The sequence below is a fragment of the Carcharhinus amblyrhynchos genome, chromosome 11, assembly GCF_965287045.1.
Source record: "Carcharhinus amblyrhynchos chromosome 11, sCarAmb.v2.hapA, whole genome shotgun sequence".
Taxonomy (NCBI): Eukaryota; Metazoa; Chordata; class Chondrichthyes; order Carcharhiniformes; family Carcharhinidae; genus Carcharhinus; species Carcharhinus amblyrhynchos.
This window is the reverse complement of record NC_137334.1, coordinates 33,976,551-33,991,035: the sequence shown is the minus strand read 5'-3', so window position 1 is coordinate 33,991,035 and position 14,485 is coordinate 33,976,551. Positions and strand designations below refer to the sequence as shown.

The window sequence follows — 14,485 nt, the reverse complement described above, 5'->3', positions numbered from 1 at the left end:
ACTTTTTAAAAAATATTTTAGGGTCTTCCTGGTATGCCTGGCAACCCTGGCAGTCCAGGTACAATTGGTCTTCCAGGCCCAGCAGGCACTAACGGCATTCCAGGTTCCAAAGGTTTACCAGTAAGTGTTTGCAACGGTTATATTTTTATTGCACAAGTGAAACCTCATGTTCTTCATATAGTCAAATATAAGACAACAGAAAATGAAGTAGCGTGGATCTTTAGAAATGTTTCCATGGGATGTGGGCATTGCTGGATGTTTGTTCCCCATCCCTAATTGCCCTTGAGAAGGTGGTGGTGAGCCGCTTTCTCAAATCGCTTCAGTCCATGTGATGCAGCTGCCCCTGAAATGTTGCTAGGAAGGGAGTTCCAGGGTTTTGACACTGACAGTGAAGGAACAGTGACATAGTTCCAAATTAGGATTGAAGGAAATCATAGCTTGAAGGAAAATTTCCTGGTAGTGCCGATCCCTTGTTCTTCGAGGTAGCGGTCACAGATTTGGAAGGAGCCTTAGTAAATTGCTCTGGTGTATTTTGTATGTGGTACATGCTGTTGCTGCTGTGCATCAGTGGTGGGGGGAATGAATGTTGAAGATGATAAATGGAGTGGCAATCAAGCTGGCTCCTTTTTGCCCTGGATGGTGGGAAGTTTCTTTAGTGCTGTCGGAGTTTCACTCATAGAACACCTACAGTGCAAAACGAGGCCATTCAGCCCATTGAGCCTGCACCGATAACAGTCCTACCCAGGCCTATCCCCATTACCCCATGTTTTTGCCCTGCTAATTCCCCCAATGCTAAGGGACAATTTACCACAGCCAATCTACCTAACCTGCCCATCTTTGGGAGGAAACCTACTCATTCAGGCAAGTGGAGACATTCCATTTTACCCCTAACTTGTGCCTTGGATATATATGTTTTGGTGAGTCAAGAGATGAGTTACTCACCACATTCCCAGTCTCTGGTTTGCTTTTGCAGTCACAGTACATGTATGGCTGGTCCAATTCAGCTTCTGTTAAATGGTACCTCTCAGGATGTTGATGGCAGAAGATTCAGTGATGGTAATGCCATTGAATGTCAAGGGATGGTCAGATTCTCTCTTAGAGCATAGAACCCTACAGTGCAGAAAGAGGCCCTCCAGCCCATCGAGTCTGCACTGAACATAATCCCACCCAGGCCCTACCCCCATATCCCTACGTATTATACCCACTAATCTCTCTAACTTCCGCTACTCTGGACACTAAGGGGCAATTTCTTAGCATGGCCAATCAACCTAACCTGCACATCTTTGGACTGTGGGAGGAAACCAGGGTACCCGGAGGAAACCCATGCAGACACGAGGAGAATGTGCAAACTCTACACAGACAGTGACCCGAGCCAAGAATCGAACCCAGGACCCTGGAGCTGTGAAGCAGCAGTGCTAACCACTGTGCTACTGTGCCGCTAGAGATGGTCATTTCCTGACATTTGTGTTGCATGAATTTAACTTGCCACTTGTCAGCCCAAACTAAGTCAGTCCAGCCTTGCTGCATATGGATATGTTTTATTTCATTATCTGGACTGGTTGATGATTGCTTAACAAACAAAGCCACCAGATGGAAATAAATGGGTCATTTTTAGGTTGTCAGGCTGTAATTAACAGGGCAGCACATGGTCAGTGCTTGGGCCTCAGCTATTTACAATCTATATGAGTGATTTAGAAGATACGACATCATATGGGAAATTCAGCATGTGAAATTGCAAAAAACTCTAGAGGGATGTAAATAGATCAAGTGAATGAGCAAGAACATGACAGAGGAATGCAGTGTCAGCAACAGTAAAGTGGTAATAAAAATATCAAAGCAAAATCCATTTTGAATGATAAGAGACTTGGAAATGTTGGTATTCAGTTTGAGCTGGGTATCCTTGCACATAAATCACGGGAAGTTAACATCCCAGTGCAGCAAGCAATAGGAAAGCAAAGGGAATGGAAGGTGAAAGTGAAGAAATCGAAGCATAATTGTGTGGGACCTTGGTGAGACCACACCAGGATTAGTGTGTGGAGTTCTGGGGCATGATCTTACTGGCTGTTCATGTCATGCTCCTGCTGCGGCGAGGTCGGAGAATTTGGTGCCCAGCCAAACCTTTGTTCATAGCAGCCGGATGGGAAAATCCTGCTGGTGTGAATGATAGTAATGTACCGATCCTGTTCTCCTTTCCTATGAGAGGACATAAGAGTCTGGGAAGAAGTACAATGAAGGTTCACTAGGATGCTTCCTTGGATGAAGAGCAATTGAGGAAATTGGAACTATATTCCCTGCAATTTGGAAAAATCAGTGGTAACCTTAATCAGGCAAAATTCTTAAGAGGTGATAGGGCATTTACTGAAAAGATGTTTCCCCTGGCTGGTGCTGACAAAATTGGGGGAAACCATTTCAGAATAAGATATCGATTAGGACTGAGACGGCGGGGAATTTCTTCAGTATAGGAATTCTCTAACTAGGAGAGCTAAAAAAGGAGATCAATTGATTTTGGATACCCAGGACATTAAGGAATATGATAAAGATAGTGGTGAAGTAAAAGATCAGTCATAAGCACACCAAATGATGGAATGTGTTCGAAGAGAGATTGGTCAACTCTGTTCTCACTGACTACATTTTTACGTTGAGCGTGTGATTTGGGCAGGCTGATTCAAATGGCCTTGGAATTTCACAACGTACAAATTAAACATCGGCAAACAATATTACAAGATAGTGTTGAATAATTAAGACATAATGGTATACATCTATGGATAACATTAATGTAGCCTAGTGCAAACTTGCCTAGTAGCCTAGCCTGTGTGGAGTTTGCATGTTCTTCCCCGTGTCTATGCGCATTTGCTCCAGGTGCTCTGGTTTCCTCCCACAGTCCAAAGATGTGCGGGTTAGGTTGATTGGCCATGCTAAATTGAGCCTAGTGTCAGGCAGATTAGCGGGGTAAATGTGTGGAGTTACAGGAATAGGGCCTGGGTAGGATTCTGATCAATACAGACTTGATGGGCCGAACGGCCTCTTTATGTACTGCAGAGATTCTATGAAATGTTAGACAATGTTGAGAGTTACACTCATTTGATGATAAGTTCATTAAGTTTGGTCTTAGGGTGCAGAGACCATGTGTAAGGTGATGGAGGCAGCATGCAAACTCCACGCTGTCTATTCATCTCCATGATTGCAGCATGAAACCCACTGCTAAATATGTTGCTAAGTGGCTGCAATCTCAGGGGGGCATCCAGCTGCGTGCAAAACTAGCATGAACTGAAGTTAACCTGTGCTTCTTAAACCCAAACCTAGCCTTCTCCAAGGGGAGCCACACTCTGGCTGCAGCAGGTACAGAGACTCTTAGTGAGAATGCTTCGCACAAGGAAAGCAGGATACAAATGGAGCAGCAGATTCAGGACAGGGCTCACAGGTTCTTCCTTGTAGTCCTGAAAGCTTTAGGAAGGGAGGAGAACACAGAGGGTCATATGGCCTTCCAGGAGCAAGCTATGAAAGAAACCGAGAGAAGTATCCACGGAGATTAATGTGAGGAGGGCCTTGAGGATCTGGCTGCAGATACACATGAGTGGTAAAGATCAGTGAATTATTTTTCAAATGCCACCTTACACCATATTAAACCACCAAGGTATAGATTTAGAGTTCGGTTCAGCATGCTTTAAAGAAATCATATTTTTAGATGTTCATCATCTTGTACTCTTATTGCAAGGTCGCCCCTTACTTTTCTCAGACATCACTCTTTTTAAAATGCTCTTTTACTTCAAAATATCAAAGAAACCCATTATTCATAATTTTATTTTACTTAGCTGCTTTTCAAACAAGAAAGAATTTTTCTTATCGTTGTCAATACATTTTCTAATTGGTTACATTTCTTTTTCTTAGGGCGAATCTGGAAAACCTGGAGCACCAGGTGAACGTGGTCCTAAGGGTGAAGCCGTAAGTCTTTATACTTTGCCCCTTTTAAATTGAATGAGGAAAATCAATTGAGTGACCAAACTTTTAAATTGGGGTTATTTTTACTGAGACATTTAAATAGTGGGTCAGCATTTTACAGTGAACTTTGGAGGTGCGCGTCTGACCTGGAATCACACAAGAAGATGTTGGGCATGCATCCCAATGTCATCACGCTCATACACAAGATTATGGTCAGTGGGCAAGTGCAAGAATCACAAGCGTGCCCACCAACAATTAAGTTGGCAATTAAACCCCTTAAGGAACCAATCGTCAGTGATGCTAGTGGCCCATTCATTTGTAGGGTTGATGGATGGTCCAATTAGTCAGGCAACCTTCACATTTTTGCCGTGAACTCCATCCGGAATGGGTATAAATGCCCAAGGTTAAATAAAATAAAAGATGTTTGGTGGGGGTGGGGGTGTGCTATGTGATCTGCTGTCAGGTGCTTAAATTTGCAGTTTTATCGAACTCGGTCCATTTTTTACTGTCCTGCAGCTCTCAGAGGCAACTCCACAGCAGCTGTCAGCCTTCAAGTGGTGCCCACCCGCATTGTCTCATAACCTGCTCTTCGCTCACAACAGTGCTGGGTCTTTCTCAATGCCCGTTTCACGCTGACTGCCAGCTAATTGGGCCAATCAAGAGCAGAGTAGATACTGCGTTGGCCCACTGATCGCACACAAAGATTCAGGCCATAGTTTTAGTAAACCCTTCTTTTTGTGCCAATCTTAATAGAGTAACGCAGCTCATTGGCAACATCCAAGTAAAGGTTGAAACAATAATTTTGCTTTTTTAAGCATTTTTAAAGTCTAAAATCTTTGGTAGTAACAACAGAAAATATTTATGTTAACCCTCCAATAACCACGTCCAATCTAGCAGTCCATTTTTCCTTTTGTTGGGGAATGATGGAAAGCAAAGGGTTATGTGCTGTAATGCTTATTATAACGGAGAGAGTGGGCCACATTGCAAAGCAGGAAGAATTAAGAACCAACAAAAGAATAAGTTGCCAAAGCCTATTACACACTTTAAGCGGTATCTTTACCTTCTTGCTAGGGAACAGCTGGAGGTCCCGGTCCTCCTGGTCCCGCGGGTGAAGAAGGCAAGAGAGGTGTACCTGGTGAAGCAGGACCAACTGGCGTACCAGGTCCTCCTGGCGAAAGAGTAAGATGGAACCTATACCATACCATAAATACACCACAGCAGATCTTCAGAATATACGCAACAGTTGATAAATAAGGATAGACTACTGCATAGCGTTAACAAAATTGGAGCTTTCTATGTGGCTATGGACATTATTGTACAAATCTGTTTGGGGAGAGAATTCCAGATTTCCATTGCACTATGTGAGCCAAACTCCTTCCTAAATGTTCTAGGGTTAGTTATACTTTGCCCTCCTGCTGTTGATGTCCCACTAGAGGAAATAGTTTGTCTGCACCTACCCTATGAATTCCTTGTATTCTTTGAATAATCTCAGTCATTTCCTGTCTCAATCTTCTGAACTTAATGGAATACAGGTCACATTCATGTAATCCATCATCTTAATATAACTCAATAAGCCCTGGTAACAACCTGGAGTTTCCTCTCCGAGCCCACCGATAGGGATTTCCTGAGAGGGCCTAAACATCCACAAGCATTGCCACACCTTGTCCCCTCTGCCAATACCCTTGACAAAGCATTAAATGAATTATTTCAGCGTTCACCCCCTCCCTACCCCACTGATTTGACAGCGTGAAGCATGTCTACCTGTTTCTTTCATGGCAGTGTAGTAAGATCTGGAGAGAAACACGCCTTTCTCTCGTCAGAACCAACACTCATGTTGTGAGTGTTCATACCCATGGGATTTTTTTATCCTACTGCAGGGAATGCAGATTTGGCTGGGTGCCAAATTCTCTGACCTTGCTGCGGCATGGCATAAGTGGCCGGTAAGATAGTGCCCTCTGCCATTGTTTGGTAAGATTTCACTCTCCGTTTCTCATGATGAATCCTCGTATTTTCCCACAATTTATGTTACATTAATAATTTCCAAAAATATACCTATGTTAAAGTTGATGTTATCCTTGCTATCTTTTACAATTTCTTTAAAATTCTTTTATGCACCTCTCATTACCTTTTCATATCCCTTTGTTTTAGTTTACAGCTCTCCCTGTCTGTTAGATTATCACTTTTCATGCATTTGTTTAAGTTGTAACTACCCTACCATAATTATTAGCTAACTACACAAGTGGAGCCATTTTTTTTTAGGAAATAAAATGTATCATTAAAACAAAATTGTATTGTCCCAAGTCATAATGCTGCACAATTAAGTAGTTATAGTTTTTGTGGCTCCCTCAGCGATATCCATGATTAAGTTATTTTAAAAATCAATGGTTGTGCATATTCCAACAATACTGGTAACCTAACTTGCAGTTCCTATTTCTAGGGGCCTCAGGGAGGAAGAGGGATTCCAGGTGCAAGTGGACCACCAGGTGAAAAGGTTAAGAGATCTCATCATTTTTAAAATCAGCTTTGGTAAATACTGACATTTCTTTTTCACATTTTTACTTGGATAAAAGTTTCTAAATCCCGAACTCTATATTAACTTTATGTTAATAGGGTCCTGCAGGAGAAACTGGACCACCAGGTAACATTGGGCCCCGAGGTGCAAATGGCGAACCAGGTCGTCATGGAGATGCCGGTATCCCTGGCCAAAGAGTAAGAAGCAGAATTTCTTTGGAAGAATAAAAGGAAAACAATTGTTGGAAAATTTGTTTCGCTGATAACACACTTACCTGGCTCAATTTCCAATTGCCTTTCTTTGCTTTAGGGTCTTACAGGCAACCCTGGGAACCCTGGACCTATTGGTAAACCTGGACCACAGGTAATTTTCAAAAAAGGTGTTCATAGAAAAATACATTTTCCTCTTTCATCTGCAAATTTCTATCTCAGTAAAGTCTGCAAGTGAAGAGTTTAATTTCCTCTTGTTGGGGGTCTTTGTTACTGTAAGTAATGAAATCGCCCAACAGAATGCTACCCAGTTGATCAGAATGCATTGTTATTATCATAAGATCCCCACAGTACATAAGGAGGCCATGCGGCCCATGGAGCCTGCAACGACAACAATCCCCATCCCTGTAACCCCACGTATTTACCTTGATAATCCCCCTGAAACTGAGGGGCAATATTTTAGCATGGCCAATGATCTTAATCTGTACATCTTTGGACTGTGGCAGGAAACTGGAAAATCCAGATGAAATCCATCCAGACGAGGAGAGAATGCACAAGCTCCACACAGTCACCCGAGGCTGGAATCGAACCCGGGTCCCTGGCGCTGTGGGGCAGCAGTGCTAACCACTGTGCCACCATGCTGCCCCTATAATGTGTTTCTACCTATCAAGCACCACTAACTAATAGAGATTGACACATTCATAAATCAGTGATTTTACTAGAAGTGAGATGGAAGGTCAGATGTTTACAGGAAGCCTCCATATATCCCATTAACTTCTTAGAGAATGCATACATTTTCTTTCTTGTAAATATGTACAACCCTGCACCTGCCACCATCTTTCAGCTCAACTCTCAAAGACCATCAGCTGACAACGAATGACAGAAGTCAAAATCAATGGAATAGTGATTTGACTTATCGGTTGAATCAGATTTCCTCTTTCCGTTCAACTGTCCCTGAGAAAGGATTCCCTCCTCTCCAAATTATATTGACATATTGGAACTTGCAGCTGACAAACCAGTCAAAATGAAGAGGAAATGAAGAATAAATGTTAGTTTCAGGCGTGAGAATAGATGAATTAATGACTAGCTGAAACACATATGTAAAATGGTTGACAAGTCACCCATTATTTAATTGATATGGGCTTTCATTAGGGAGCTCAGCTTTTAGCTGTCGTGGTGGATTAAACTGAGAGCACTCATGATGTGTTATACTGAGAGCTGTCATGGTGAATTAGACTAAACACTGTCATGGTGGAGTTCAGCTCAGGGCAAGTGATGGAATGAAGTGATGGCTAATATAACAAGACAGCACATCACACCAGACAGGAACACAAATTGTAGATAGGAAACTCTAATGCTGCTTTACATTCCTGTCAAGTGAGGTTCCAATTTGAAACCAATCTAGCAAAATTTCCACTCTTACTCTGATGTGGGGATGCTGGCGTTGGATTGGGTTGGGCACAATAAGAAATCTCCCAATATCAGGCTACAGTCCAACAAGTTTATATGGAATCACGAGCTTTTCAAGCGCTACTCCCCCATTAGGTGACTCACCTGATGAAGGAGCAGCGCTCTGAAAGCTCATGATTCCAAAGACATCTGTTGGACTTTAACCTGTTTTGTGAGACTTCTTACCATTCCTTCTCTGCAATAGAAACATAATAATGTACAGCCAAATTAATTGACGTATGTGTGGCCTCTGTATGTTGCAACAGGAAGATTTGACTATTGCAAATATGTCACCAATTTTGAGATTGCAATGGAGAGGGGCTCAAATGATTCATGTAAAAGCTGATACATTTTAAATCTGCCTTATTTGTTAGTTATCAAGATTCTAAACATAATTACAACTTGGCTTCTGGTTTTGCGTTGTTTACTATCTACTTGAATGTGTAAATGCTGATGATTTCTGTTATGGTAGGCACAGTGATAATTTCTCACACTTAATAAGGCATGTTAACCTTTGTCTCTGATTTATTTGTTTATGTTGACTTATTTCTCCCCCAGTCGCATATGTTCATGTGAGTGTAGGTTTATAGGGATGCATTCTATTCCTTATCAAATCATCCAATTTTTATCCTCAGGGTCTTTCTGGAGATCGGGGTCCTCCAGGCCCAGTTGGTTCACCTGGACAGAGAGGCTCACCAGGTGTTATGGGTTTTCCTGGTCCAAGGGGCAATGATGTAAGTGCAAGGCATCCATTCAATTTGCATGCTTCTATTATTGTTGGCTTCCATATTCTGGTTCATTCATAATGTGCGAGTGATAACATGACCCTGGAGTCATTGTAGCAATATGGCTGAAATCTATTGGCCTGTGAACACTTTTAATTAGCGGAACTCTATCCCAGTGCAAAGTCGAATTTTAAGAAGTTTCCAAGTGGTCAACTGTGCTGCAAGGGCCTTTTTAACATTCAGACTTCCCACATTTGCAAAAAAGACTGGACAAGTGGACATTGTTACTTGATGCAAGAGCAGCAGATAGCTCTCTCAAAGAAGCGTTGCAGGAATGAGGGGCTAAATGTTTTCCTGTGTTGTAAGAATCTATGATTAGCTCGACTAATATTAAAAATTAGGAAGCAGAACAGAAACACATGCATATCTCGTATAAAATTGTTGGAAGTTATTATCAGTGATCGAAGTAATACTTACATATGGTTTCTTTTTGTTGCTCCATCCACTCACCCTTCCCCAACAAGGGACAACCTGGTAAACTTGGTGCGAAAGGACCTCCAGGTAGTCCTGGCCTACAGGTCTGTACATATTGTAAATATTTTATTTAATTCTATTGAAAGAGACTGTCTTTATCAATGCAAAGATTATTAATACTGAAACTATATTGGCAGGGTTTACCAGGAAAACCTGGGGTACCTGGCCCTCTTGGTGAAACTGGCAAAACTGTAAGTATAGTTTTCAATTCATGTCTTTTGAAACAAAAATGCTTTCTCTATGTTGTAAGCAGGTTTCTTGAAGATTTTCCTTAGATACTTATTTCTATCAAGCAAAGATTATCTTTTGAATCTATTGTAACAAATAACCACTTGACAACACAGGCAAAACCACATTTATTACCCTTCTCTAGCTTATCGGAAAGGTTGTTGCTGGGCTTTCTCCTCTGATGATGATTTTCACCATTGATCAGTTTGCTAGGTGACTCCAGAATGCAAAATGAATCAACCATATACCACGGTCACGTGACACATTGGGGAGCATCCCTGCCTCTGAGCCAGAAGCTCTGGGTTCAAGTCACACCCCAGAACTTGATGGCCAAGGAAGGTGCATTCACAGTGCAACCAAACTAGTCAACATGCAAAATCTCAACTTGCAGGCGGTAAAAGCAGTAGCCATGCTTGATGTGGAGTGGCGCCCCTCGAGCTAAAAAACCCTGATGACAGATTAGCGAATTACTAGCTATGTCCTGCTAGGTGCAGGAAGGGAAAGAAGGTATACATGGGAGTAACTTTTTTTTTACTCATTGGATGTGGGCGTTGCTGGCTGGGCCAACATTAATTGCCCATCCCTAATTGCCCGAGGGCAGTTAAGAGTCAACCACATTGTTGTGGAGCTGGAGTCATATGTAGGTCAGGCCAGATCAGGGTGACAAATTTCCTTCCCTAAAGGACATTAGTGAACCAGATGAGTTTTTTCAACAATCGACAATGCTTTCACGGTCATCATTCGACTTTTAATTCCAGCTTTTTTTTATTGATTTTGAATTTCACCAATTGGCGTGGAGGGATTTGAACCCAGGTCCCCAGAGCAATGGCCTGGGTCTCTTGATTGCTAGTCCAGCAACAATATCACTATGCCACTACCTCCCCTAATCAGGTGGGAGCCAAAGCAGGTAAAGATCTTACTGAACCACCTGGGGTTCTACAACAAGCCAGCTCCTTTCACAGTCACTGTTCATCTCCTGTCAGTCATAAAAACTCCTTGATTTAGTAAATTAAATTTTATGATTCGCTATGGTTTGAATTGTGCTGCCAAATTCTGGGTTATTTGTCCACGCCGTTATCCTTACACAGCTGAACTAGGGTTGTTTGTGCAGAAGTTGGAACTTCCCAAGTTGAGGTGTGGACCAGAGCTGGCTGCTATATGAATCTGAAGGGGCAGTTGATCTACTAGCCTTAATTGTTTACTATCAGCTATCTGAGGGTGCCAGTTGCAGCCATTGGTGCAGTTTTCCAGCTGTGTATATGGTAGGATCAGGGATTAGGTGTGATGGAGCTTTACAGGGCTGCAGGTGATCAGCAACACCTTGAGGACCTGAGGTGTGGCCAGAGGGATGGGAAGGAAATGAGGATTAGGGATTAATGATGGATGGTAGTTATGTGTGGTTTTAATGAGGAACCAGTATAGGCAGCAGGGCTCCTTCTGACCCATATTAGGGGACGTGTTCTTAAAAATAAAAACTTGTCTTATGTCCCTTTAAGGACATAAGGCGCGTATATTTGAGGTAATCTGAACGCAGTGTGGATTGACAGGCAAATACATTGCTGGCTTGATTCTAAATCAGGTATTAGGCCACTTATTAACATACTGCTGCTTTCTGTCACTCACCGGAGGAATTTGGGTACATATAGTGAGCCCCATATAGCACATGTTTGCATCTGTTTTCTGCCTTGTCCAATTTTACCAGTAATGTTTACTGTGAATTCAATTGTATGGTAGCCCCTTAAGTCTGCTTCAGTTAAACCATTGATCCATGGCCTCCTTACAGTGCAGAAGGAGACCATTCAGCCCATCAAGCTGCACTAGCTCTTCAAAAAAACATCTTACCTAAGCCCATTCCCCGCCTATTTACAATGACTAATCCATCTAATCTTTGGACGGTGAAGGGGAAATTTAGCATGGGCAATCCACCTCACCTGCACATCTTTGGACTGTGGGAAGAAACCTACAAGGACATGGGGAGAATGTGCAATCTCCACAAAGACAATCAGCCAAGGCTGGAATTGAACCTACATCCATGGCACTGTGAGATAGCAGTGTTAATCACGGTGCCACTAGTTCATTGTTTCAGTTAGTCTCCATGGCAGCAATAGCAGTTGACCAGATAGTACCCAATAACAATCGCCTCATTGTGTTGACTTTCATTTGATGCTCTCTAGTTATGGAAAATTCCACTTAGTCTATATAGAACCATGATTTACAATTATAAAACAGCATGTTGTTAACAACTGACGTGGAAGTGAAATTTAATAAAAACCCATGCCATTTATTGAATAATGTAAGGTTATTGGTTTGATTTTAACTAATGTATTCATGTAGTTCTTCTCCGAAGTGCGAGTGCTGAGTGATGTGTCTTTTCTCAGGGTGCATCTGGTGAAAGAGGAGAGCCGGGTCCACAAGGATTTCCTGGTGTTCAGGTACAATTATTTTGATGAATTAGTCATCTTCAATAGTTATTCCAGTTATTTTGTGAGTACAACAACTGTTTTTAATCCTTCAATGTGTTGACAAGCTTCTTGCAAGAATGTTCTCTTTACAAGAATGGTTCCAGGTATGAGAAGCCTCTGTTATGAGGATGATTTGGAGAGGTTGGGGCTGTTCTTCTTGGAGAGGAAAAGGCTAAGAGGAGCTTTGATAGAGATGTTCAAAATCATGAGGGGGGTGGACAGAGTAGATTGGGAGAAACGGTTCCTGCTCGTTAAAGGATCAAGAACGAGACGGCGCAGATTTAAGCTGACTTAGAAAAGAAGCAAATGCAATGTGAGAAAAAAGACTTCTTCGCACAATGAGTGGTTTTGGTCTGGAATGCACTGCCTGGAAATGTGATGGAAGCAAATTCAATTAAGGCATTAGATGATTATTTAAAGGATGTGCAGTGGTACAGTGAATAGGCAAGGGAATGGCACTAAGCCATGATGCTTGCTTGGAGAGCTGGTGTAGACATGATGCACCAAATGGCCGCCATCTGCACTGTAAGAATTCTGTGATACAACATGTGACTGGTGTCTGAGATCTAAGTTTAAGATCTACAATGTGTTACGTGCAGGCAGTGTCCATTAAGTGTACTATTCAGCTGAAGAGGATGGGGGAATAATTGGATCTAGGCTATGGGAGTGATTGTGACATTGAGATTGGGGCAAACTAGAACAGGGGAGGGTGGTTGGGGGCTGGCCCAGGAATGGTCAAGGGGTGGGGAGGGTTGGGGGGGGCCCACGATCGGGCTATGGGGGAGGTTTAGGGAGGAGGGGGGGGCAGCACTGCAGGTGTCCAAGGTCTATCCAGTGATTGAGCTGGCCAGCAAATAGGAAGATGATAGTTCGGGACCAATGCGCATGTGCAGAGACTCATTGGTTTTAGCCTCTCAGGTGGGAATAGGTCCTGCACCCTAAAATCTAATGATTTTCATGCTGGTAGCCTCTGCCGTGCACAGAGTGTGGGAGATCCCAGTGTGAACACCCACTGGAAAAAGCAGCATAAAGTACCCCAGTTTTCCTGCGAATTTAACACTTTGAATTTTTTTGGGAGAATTCCACCCATCTTCCATTTAAAAATAAATAAATAAGAATTTTGTATCTCTAACTTTAAATCATAAGTCCACGATTTACAAAAATCTAATTTACCCAAGTCCTGAATTTAAAAAGTGATATTTACTTGACTCGCAAAATAAAAATAATTGTTTTGATAGGGTGCACAGACTGTAAAGAGATTGGAGCATTCCAGTCACGGAGAGATTGTGAGAGGGGCAACCAGTGGGGCAGAGAGCACACAGTAGGGTTAGAAACTGCTAAGCACCAAGGAATTGGAGACCAGCTGTCTGGACTGGGAACTAAGAGAGGCTTGGTAACAAATATGGTAACAACTTCTCAATTTAAAATAAACCAAAACTTTAAGTAATTAAATCATTTTAAAGAGACGGGGAGGGGGGGATTCTCCCAGACCACTGCACTGTCTGGGAGACTCAGGAGGAAACCATTTAGCGGGCTTCCCACTGGGTACCACTGCCTCATAAAGTTAGAGAGGTTTACAGCATGGAACAGGCCCTTCGCCCAACTTGTCCAAGCCACCCCTTTTTTAACCCCTAAGCAGTCCCAATTGCCCGCATTTCACCCATTCTCCTCTATACCCATCTTACCTATGTAACTGTTTAAAAGACAAAATTGTACCCGCCTCTGCTACTACCTCTGGCAGCTTGTTCCAGACACTCACCACCCTCTGTGTGAAAAAATTGCCCCTCTGGACCATTCTGTTTCTCTCCCTTCTCACCTTAAACCTATGCCCTCTAGTTTTAGACTCCCCTACCTTTGGGAAAAGAAATTGACTGTCGAGCTGACTTATGCCCCTCATTATTTTATAGACCTCTATAACATCACCATTAAGTCCCCGTGAGTTTCTGGTGCCACCAGCTCTGGGCCAGAAATTGGCACAAAGCTGTATAACGTATTCAAATGCTCATTTAGGTGGTGCCAAGGGAAGAGGCCAAATGGGGGCAGGGCCTATAGGTGTGGGGCTTCTAGGTAGGGGTGGGGAGTCCCGCTGCCATTCTGTATTCAGCAATGACAGAGGGAGGCCAACGATCGGTGCTGACCACTGGGGTGCGGGGGGGGTGCGGAGAGGGGGTGGCCTGCTGGGGGGCAGGTTCAGGACTGTGGTGGGGGGAGGGGGTTGGGGCTGCTGGAGGCGGGGGAGGGAGAGATTGGGACTGCTGGGGATGGTGAGGGGGGAGGGAGTGGGGTGAACCGTGACAGGCCGGGTTGACGGAATTGTCAAGGCTGACCTGGGCACGCCTGGGGGTGCCGGCGATCAGGCTATGGGGGCTGTGTGCCAGTGACGTGGGGTCACAGGGCTAGCCAGCGATTGAACTGGCCAACAGTCAG

The 14,485-nt window shown here is 43.2% G+C and overlaps 1 protein-coding gene across 1 annotated transcript in view; it reads left to right on the top strand.

The window, feature by feature from the left end:
* The window catches only part of LOC145349809 (uncharacterized), a 113,832-nt gene that overhangs the window by 32,373 nt on the left and 66,974 nt on the right, over nt 1-14,485 (top strand). Inside the window, exons 12-21 of the mRNA XM_080198353.1 lie at nt 22-120; nt 3,889-3,942; nt 5,011-5,118; nt 6,377-6,430; nt 6,550-6,648; nt 6,761-6,814; nt 8,745-8,843; nt 9,359-9,412; nt 9,506-9,559; nt 11,975-12,028. Of these exons, the coding sequence (XP_080054479.1) occupies nt 22-120; nt 3,889-3,942; nt 5,011-5,118; nt 6,377-6,430; nt 6,550-6,648; nt 6,761-6,814; nt 8,745-8,843; nt 9,359-9,412; nt 9,506-9,559; nt 11,975-12,028 (729 nt within the window). The remainder of the gene's footprint in view (nt 1-21; nt 121-3,888; nt 3,943-5,010; nt 5,119-6,376; nt 6,431-6,549; nt 6,649-6,760; nt 6,815-8,744; nt 8,844-9,358; nt 9,413-9,505; nt 9,560-11,974; nt 12,029-14,485) is intronic.